This window comes from Octopus bimaculoides, chromosome 4 (genome assembly GCF_001194135.2).
Source record: "Octopus bimaculoides isolate UCB-OBI-ISO-001 chromosome 4, ASM119413v2, whole genome shotgun sequence".
In the NCBI taxonomy this organism is placed as follows: Eukaryota; Metazoa; Mollusca; class Cephalopoda; order Octopoda; family Octopodidae; genus Octopus; species Octopus bimaculoides.
The window spans coordinates 115,532,618-115,542,565 of record NC_068984.1 but is presented as its reverse complement, the minus strand read 5'-3'; the positions used below and the strand labels follow the sequence as shown (position 1 = coordinate 115,542,565).

Genomic DNA, 9,948 nt, shown 5'->3' with positions numbered 1-9,948 from the left:
ATATATCTTTTATCTTATAGATACATATCTGGGTACATGACGTTGCAAAAATACATGGACAAAATGATAAACAAGGTACAAAAAACAAGCAGGCCACATAGAGAACATATCCTTCATCAGCTGCCACCATTAAAACACTGGCGTTTCGAAGAGTTAGGGCAGGATGCATCGTTAAAATGGCTCTTCCCACAAACACAAATAAAATTTTTTCGTGGAGGATAGTGGCGGACAGAAAACAAGACAGGAAAATGAAACGGTGAAATAAACAAACAAAAAGGCTGTACAGCCAGACGTTGAGAAGTGTGTGTATATTGAACGCTGTGAAGCACGAACTGGAGAGGCGAATATATATATATATATATGTATGTATGTATGTATGTATGTATGTATGTATGTATGTATGCATGCATGCATGCATGCATGCATGCATGCATGGATGTATGTATGTATGTATGTATGTATGTATGTATGTATGTGTATATGTATGTATATATATATATATATACTTATACATTAAGGATATAATCATTACCATGATTATTATGTGTTGGTGGCTAGCATATAAAAAACAACCATATTGGTAAAATGAATTTTTAAGTATATAATTATAAAAATATAATTATAATTAAGGACACTGGAATGTCAGTGCCTTTTGCTTATATATTGTCAGTTTATCTCTACTGATGAGTACAAAGTAATCTTCATTTCAGAGCATGAAATCTTGAGATATAGGATTATCCGAAATTTGTAAATCTTCCTGCTCATTTCTGCACATTCAGCCTTGGGTTATAGATAGAGAATAAATTTTGAGTGGATTGCAGGTATTTGACATCTACTTCTAGTGTATAAGTGCTGAGATTTCAGTGCCCTTAATTATAATTATATTCTTACAATTATATATACAAGAAGATCAGTTAATTAGGATTTTATTCAACTTTTTCCCTCTCAGATTCACACGCTTATTGCAGCAGTCCTTCAGTGTTTCTAAGCCCTGTAAAAGAACTTGGAAGTTTGGTCCTCCAGCCAAGCCTTTCATGATACCCTTAAAGCCAGGAACTTTTCAGCACCCCCTTCATATGTGCATAGATGTGTGTAAAGGCTACCATTGGTTTCATGTTAAGAGTGGTCTCTTAATCATCTAGCCTACCTCATGGAACATAGGTGTTCATCTCCATCTTGGATTAAAAGACCCATGAATAAAATTTTTATCCATTAATGCGGTATTGAGCACTCATTCTTGTTTAATATTATCATATATTTATATATATTTAAATGTATATGTGTATACAAATATGTATTACACACACACATATGAAGGGGTACCAACAAGTTCCTGGCTTTAAGGGTATAGCAAAAGGCCTGGTTGGATGTGCAGTGTTCCGTGTTCTTTTACAGGGCTTAGAAAAACTGAAGGCCCACTACAATAAGTGTGTGCATCTGAGAGGGGAATATGTTGAATAAAATCATAATTTGCTGATCCTCCTGTATTTTCTTTTACCCAGAGCCAGGAACTTTTCTGCACCCTCTCATATATATGTATACATATATGATGCTTGTGACTGAGGAGTACCATTACTGACTGTTGCCCATGCAAAATTTCAGGTCCAATAAGGCTTGCATAACACCTCAAAGACCTTCTCCAGGATCCTATTGACATGATCCAAAGATAAACCGGGGCAAGTTAACTTGTGCTATCATCATCATCATCATCATTATATCAGTGTCATTATCATTATCATATCATAATTGCCATCAACAGCATGATTATATCTTTATCGTCAGCATCATCATGAATGTGGTTATTGTCTGAAAGAATTAAACATGAAAACAAACAAAATATTCTGTATTTTGCATAGGCGGAAATTTGAAGCAGAGATGAAAGATTTACGCAAGAAGCATCCAGATTGGATGTATTCGAATAAGAAAAATGATGTGGATGTTGTTTTAGAAGTGATGCCAACACGCTTGAGACCAGCAGAGAAACGGAAGAAAAAAGTAATTATGTATTTCTTGTATATTTAGATATAACATGACAAATTGGCAGAGTTATTAGAGCATTAGGTAAAATTCCTTGCAGTATTTGTTCTGGATCTGTCAGCTCTGAGTTCAAATCCTATTAGAGTCAAGTTTACCTTTTTATTTTTTCTAGGGTTGATAAATAAAATGCCAGTCAAGTGCTGAGATCAGTTCTTATCTGTATCTGTTTGCTTTCCCCTCTTTCTAGGAATTGGTTCTGTTGCACAAGCAGCTCCCTTAATCCAGGAATAAAGAAAAGTTATGTGGAGGTTGGGTGGATGGAGAATAGTAGCTTCCTTTCATAGAAAAACTGTTATGTTACTAGCACTATTGGAGAGCAGACAGATATTGCAGTAAGACACTGAACAGAAATATAAATATTTAGATGCATAATGTGAACTTTTTTTGTTGTATCCACAGAATTATGAGAAATGATTGAGCAGATGTGATTCTTTCTATTTCCTTCATAAGGCTGATTCACAGAGAGAGAGAGAGGGTGTGGTAGAAATTAATCTCACTACTTGACTGACGCTTTGTTTATTGACACTGAAAGGATGGAAGGCAAAACTGGCCTCTGTGGGATTTAAAGATCTGGGATGCATACACTATGATATAGTTTTTGACACTCGAAAGAGTCTAAAAATTCACCTTATAATTGTTTCAAATTTTGACACAAGGCCAGCAATTTCAGTGGGAGTGGTTTTGTCAATTACATCAACCCTAGAACTTGAGTGGTACTTTAATTTATCAACCCCAAAAGGATAACAAGGTAAAGTTGAGGATTTGAAGTTGCACATTAATAGTTAAAGTATCACATTGATGATAATCAACGTAATATATGACAAACTTGACACAATCCAAGTGTATTAGCACACATATGCACAGAAATCCGTGTGTGTGTATGAAATAATGAAGGTAGCTATATGCAATATAAAAACCATAAAGTGAAAATTCAATTGCCACTAATTTTGACTGAGGGTGCTAGGTAGCACCTATATTGCTAGAAATAAGAGTTAAAACCCTCTGCTGCAAGAAAGCACATATTTATATACTGAGCGGGGAGATAACTGCCCCATAAGTGATACTAAGATCACTAGACTAATATAGTTTTGCCTGAAAGATTACAAGCTCATTAGTAGTGACTACTCCATCACTGAATGGTTTGACTAAATCTGAATGTCTATGTGCGTGTGTATATGTATATATATATTTAATTATATATATGTGTATATATATAATTATATATATAATTTAATTTTATATATATATATATATATATATATTTGAGGGAGAGTCAAAAATTATACACACTCTTGATTTTTCAATGTGTTTACACAAAAGCAGGGGATAAAGAAGTACGCCATTTTTCTATTTAGTCTCCTTCCCTCCCCATGCACTTGGTCCAGCAGTCCACAAGCTTGCATATTCCTTCCTAGAAAGTTTTTGATTGGTTGTGCAACCACTGCTTCCTTCACATCTTCATCTGTAGGAAATTGATGACCTCATAAACCATCTTTGAGTGGTCCAAAGATATGATGGTCAGAAGGGGTAAGATCTGGGCTGTAGGGAGGGTTTTCCAGCACCCCAAAACCCAATTGGTTAATGGTTTCAATAGTCTGTGTGGCCATGTGTGGGTGTGCATTGTCATGCAGCAGCAAAACTTTCTTCAACAATAGGTTTCGATGTTTGGTGCAAATTTCTGGCATCAGTGTATTTGCCAGCAAAGCACTGTATCTTGCACTGTTAATCGTACACCCCTTTTCCAAGTAGTCTTCCCGTATAGGCTCTTTTTAGTCCCCACCAAAAAAACAGTTAGCATCACCTTTCCTGTGGAAGACTGAGTATTGAATTTCTTCATCACTGCTGAGCCAGGCTGTTTCCACTCCATGCTCTGTCTTTTGGATTCTGCCTCATAATGATGGACCCATGTTTCATCTCCTGTGACTATTCTGCTAAAAAATTCTTCGCCCTCATTGTAACGACTGAGTAAACATTGGTAAACCTCAAGATATTTGCACTTGTGCTCTGCAGTAAGCCCTCTTGGCACCCATTTTGCACAGACTTTATGGAAGCCAATCTCCTCATGGATGATTTGATAGGCAGAATCATCGTAAATCTGCAGAGAATGAGCTACCTCATCAACGATAACTTTCCGGTTCACCATTACCATTTCTCAAGCTTGCTGAAAAGTCTTGTTAGTGGCGGAGGTCGATGGACGTCTTGCTCCCTCTTTGTGTGTCTCGCTTGTCCAACCACTTTTAAACTTCTCGATCCACTCATAAACCAACTTTGATCACATGACCACAATAGTACCAACTATAGGCATGTATGCACAGAAGGCAGTGTGACTATAACAGAGATATGTTATGGTGAAAGTGCGGATAATTTTTGATTTCCATTTGTGTGAGTGTATATATATATATATATCATCATCATCATTGTTTAACGTTCGCTTTCCATACTAGCATGGGTTGGACGATTTGACTGAGGACTGGTAAGCCAGAAGGCTGCACCAGGCTCCAATCTGATCTGGCAGAGTTTCTACAGCTGGATGCCCTTCCTAACACCAACCACTCCGAGAGTGTAGTGGGTGCTTTTATATGCCACCGGCACGAGGGCCAGTGGCAACAGCCACGCTCAAAATGGTGTTTTTTACGTGCCACCTGCACAGGAGCCAGTCCAGCAGCACTGGCAACGACCTCGCTCGAATGATTTTCTAACGTGTCACCAGCACAAGTGCTAGAAGGCGACGCTGGTAATGATTACGCTCAAATGGTGCTATTTACATGCCACTGGCATGGAAGCCAGACAGCTGCTCTGGCAATGAACACACTCGGACAGTGCTGTTAGTGCTCCACTGAAATTCTTTCTGCTATAAACACGAGGTCTGAAATTTGTTGGGTGGGGACTAGCTGATGACATTGACCCTATTACTTGACTGGTACTTCATTTTATCAACCCCATAAGGACCAAAGGCAAAACTGACCTTCATGAGATAATTCACCGTCTAATCATAATGTAATTGCTTAGCTAATGTACTCACCCTTGCAGTAACCCCTTGACCCATTTAGTATCAATCTGCCGAAGACTACCCTTAGTAAATCGTTGACATATAAAATAAAATCATTTTGATACAAGAATAACGTCGGTATAGTAATATTTCAGTGGGTGAATATCTTCAGAAACAGAGAGGCATGCTTGCACATGTGAGTGCATGCGGATGCATGTGCGCACACACACACACAAACGAAGAAACAAGCAAAGCAATCTCTCTTTACCAGTGACTGATTAATACGGATGCTTGTATGTTTATATCTTAGGTTTTGGACATATTTGATGACATTCCCACTAAGAAGAAAATAATGTCGAAGAAACGTATTCCAAGATGCAAAGAGAATGTAAAGTAAGTTAATATTCCGTTTCTACATTGAACTTGAGTGATGGCTTACATTCCAGCTTTCAGCCAGTCAGACCAATAACAATGTAAAAAAATTTGATATCCTGGATATATTAAGATGTTGCTTTTTAACCCTGAGTTGGCTCTGACCAAACAGGCCTACTATATAAAAAAAAAAGATGTTTCCACTTGTTAATATCTTTGGTTATAGGTCTTTTTATCCAAAGCTGGACTGTCTTATTTTGTATATCTAGAACTAAATTTGTTCAATGAAGATGATGGGGTACAATTTGAGGAAAATCAAACTGCTGTTTCAAAATGTTCAAACCCAGGTCAACTTTAATTGAACAGACCTAAAATTAAAGTCATTTTAACCTTGACCATACTTTTTTCCTTAAGTTAATGTAGGCCTGTTTGGTCAGAGCCAACTTGAGGTTGCATTGGAATTAAAGGCCTCAAAGATATTTGGAGAAAAATATGCAAGACAGAAATAAGTTCGCTTGCAAATAGTTTATTTCTTTGGACAAGAACAATATTTCTTTGAACATAAACAATTTTTTTTTATTACTGTAACCATATTTCTTAATAATAGAAACTATATTTCTTTACTCTACAACCATATTTTTTTAATGATGTGGGCTGCCTATTTGTGTTACCAGCTTACATATGATGACTGGAATAACATAGGAGAGATTGTCTCTCTTATCAGCTTGCATCACTACCATTCAGTTTCTGTGACTGAAGAGGAGATAACCACTCCAAAATGCTTGCATCTCACAGTCTGGATAGGTGGCGCTGCAAGCTGATTTTGGTGTATTTACTCTATTTGTCTACAGTGAGAAATTTTCTCCATGACAAAATACAGTGAATGGCTTGTTTACGAGTCCGAACGTGCCACTGGTATATTCGAACTGGTACTAACATTGCACATATTTTTTCTGTTTTAGAACTATAATTATATGTGCTAGGATCATATATTTCCTTGATAACACTTACGGGCAACTTGCAGGCTACATACAGCTTGCAGGAATTTATGAATGGCATGTCTAAAAAAAAGATTACCTAAAATGTTTTTAGTGGTGCAGTCTACTTGATGATAAGTCACACATCATGCAACCTGCTTCTTGAAAAAGGTTATCCATGCCTGTCCTAGAATTAACCATAGCTTTTGTTTTAGAATCATAATTCTTTGTGCTAGAACCATTTTGTTCTTCTAGCACTTTGTTTTATAACCATGTATCCTTCTACAAGAAAATATCTTTATACTAGAAATGTATTTTTTTGAGGCTAAAACCATTTTTTACAGAACTATATTTCTTTGTTTTAGACTAATCACTTTGAACTAGTATCATTTCTTTTGATCAGAACCATCTTTCTTTCCATTTTCATTAGAAACTCAAAATGCCATAAATGTAAAAGCAAACTGAAAAACAACAACAAAAGAACCAAATCTAAAGAAGAGAAGCTGTCTCATGAGAAAGATTACAATGGTAATGATAATAATAATAATAAGAAGAAGAATGAGAATGATGATAGTGATGTCTTTGAAGATAGACTGATAATAGATGAAGCTGTATCTTCATTCAATGCTACAGCAATGGCATCAGAATTTCCCATCAACAGCAGCAGTGATGTAATTCTACATGGAAATAAAACATATTTACCACCTGAAATGAGTTGGGAATTACAAATGAATACTGAATATCCACTTCTGGACTCCCTGTTTCAACCTTCGGTAGATTCTTGTAACCAAATTGCTTTTAATTAATTCATTTTATTTCTCTCATTTGACTATTATTTTATATGATATTTAATAAGACCTTGTTAATCCTGTTTTAAAACTAATTATAATTATATATGAATGATACACAGCTAAACATATCTTTACTCATCAACAATATACAGCTAAAATCACCTTCTTTACTCACCGACAGTATGCAGCTAAACTCCTCTTCTCTACTCACCAACATTACATAACTACACTCATCTCATCTTAATACACACTCATTACCTCTACCCATCAACAATACACAGCTGGACTCCTCTACTCACCAGCATTACATAACTACACTCATCTCATCTTAATACACAATCATTACCTCTACCTGTCAACAATACACAGCTGGACTCCTCAACTCACCCACAATATACAACTACATTGACCTCAACAATATACAACTACACTCATGTTCTCTATTCACCAGTAACGCTCAGCTAAGCTCCTCACAGCTCTCTTCTCAACAACAATCCACAACTACTCTCAATCTAACTTTTCTCAAGTGTTAAGTTCAAGCAGTCTTTTCTAACAGTGTCTACAACTACACATTCTTCCCTGAAGTAGATTTCTTATCCAGGGCCAGAAATCCATCCCTAATCTCTAAACAGCTGTTAAATTTATTCTCTTTGTTAATATGTTCCTGTATTAGGAAACAGAAATGGCAATCGATGCATTATATACATATATACACATGTAGGATTCCATTTTAAGTAAAAAATTCCACTCATTTGATTACCAAATCTTCATTTACCAACATTTTACAGTCAGTGGACCCATCATCAGTTCCTAATCTTGTATATTTTTGTTACCTATTAAGACAAATTGATGGTGGTGCAATAATTGTTGTTGTTGTTGTATAGCCCTTGTCAGGCTTGATGGATCAGAACTTTGATCAATGGCTTTCCATCTGTCTGATCCTCTCTGTTTTTCTTAGTGCAAAGAATCCATGCTGACATTACCCAGTATGTCCTTTTCTTAGATAGTGGGGTGAGATATGAAGTAGATTTGGCTGTTATTTCTAGCAAGCCAAATGACCATATAGAGTCACCCCCTTTGGCTCATGGTTCTAATATGTTAGCTACTAAAATGTTTTTGTTTTGATTTTTATGGCAGTGGCCTAAGAATGTTTGTAATTCATTGGTGACTATGTTCATACAGTATATATTAATGACACCTATTTTCTGGGATGTATACTGCCGTATGCTACTTCTAAATATTACACCTGTTCCTTCTTATCTTCACAAAACCTGTTACTGAAAATTGCTATAAAACTATTGTTTATCTTTTATCTTTTACTTGTTTCAGTCATTTGACACTTTGAATTGTTATTATCTCATATCTGATTAGCCTGTTTTCACATAACATGCTTCACAATTTTAGTATACATGCCTTATTAGTATTTCCCTCTTATGTTCTACATACTCTGGGAACGCATTAAAGCCCTTTTCATGGCTACTTTATTTGAGTTCTTACTATCAAGTAACTAATTTCATGCTATTACATAACTCACTTCACGATTTGGGTATTCATAACTTATTGTGAATTCCTAAAAACAAGATTCTGTGTAAGACAGTTCAGTATACTCTGTAAATATACAAAAACCGTTTTAAGGGCTACATACTTTATTTTGTTGTTATTGGATTAGCAAAACAATTATGAGAATGGAACTAAGGGGTAATCCCTGCTTTCCCTGGAATTACTGGGTACGTCAGCTAGTGTTATATATATATATATATATATATATATATATATATGAAAGAGATAGTGATAGCTGAATACATATGTGTTTGCCACTACCACTTGACAAACAGTGTTGGTTTGTTTACATCCTTGTAACTTATGTATTACGCTAAAAAAAGATACCAACAGAATAAGTGTCAGACTAAAAAAAAATATTGGGGTTGTTTGACAAACCCTTTTGAGGTGGTTTTCTCTTCCTCTGAATTTGTTTCCAGCTCTTCTGTAAACACTCACCCATCCTCAGTCAAAGAGGATCTTAGTCTTCTGAGTCACATGGTTACTTCACAATAGCTGGTGCCATGAAAAAAAGCACCAAGTATATACTCTGTAAACTGTTCGACATTGGAAAAGGCATTAAACCATAGAAACCATGCCAAAGCAGACATTGGAAGCACAATGCAATCCTTGGATCTGTTTTATCTTGTCAAATCGTCCAACCCATGCCAGCATAGAAGATGGATATTAAAAAATGTTGATGATGATGATGATTCCAAGAAGAGGTCAATTCTTTTAATTTACGCTATAATTCTTTTGATCAAGTCATTTTTGTGCAATAATTTGTAATTTAAGAACTGCTATTAATTTTAGCATCCTTGCATTGATTTTTTTTTCATTAAAAACAATAAAAGACTACAGATTATTAAGTCGTTCAGTATAATTTTTGTGGATGTGTTTATTTTTCCATTTCCATGTTATTTTTTTTATAAAATGCATGTTAAGCAAATAAAGACTGAAAAAAAGTTGCCTAATTTTACATAATTTATTATCTTGTTCTACTTATTTGAGAAATCCTTCTTCAAAATCCAAAATGGCTTAAATAGCTGAGGAAGTGGATTATATTTTCACAGATCCAGCAATACAAATGTACACATATCTACCAATACACAGATCTTCCAATAGAAATATATATATATATATATATATATATATATATACATACATATGTACAACAGAATTATGTGTATATGCGTTTATTAATATAAACCTCCATGCATATATGAAATCGGTAAAAAAATAA

General features: G+C 35.3%; 1 protein-coding gene across 1 annotated transcript in view; it reads left to right on the top strand.

Moving 5' to 3' along the window:
• The window catches only part of LOC106873601 (sex-determining region Y protein), a 17,319-nt gene extending 7,728 nt beyond the window's left edge, over positions 1 to 9,591 (top strand). Inside the window, exons 3-5 of the mRNA XM_014921033.2 lie at positions 1,857 to 1,995; positions 5,337 to 5,419; positions 6,806 to 9,591. Coding sequence (XP_014776519.1) covers positions 1,857 to 1,995; positions 5,337 to 5,419; positions 6,806 to 7,181 — 598 coding nt within the window. The 3' untranslated portion in view covers positions 7,182 to 9,591. The remainder of the gene's footprint in view (positions 1 to 1,856; positions 1,996 to 5,336; positions 5,420 to 6,805) is intronic.
• Positions 9,592 to 9,948: the final 357 nt, after the last annotated feature.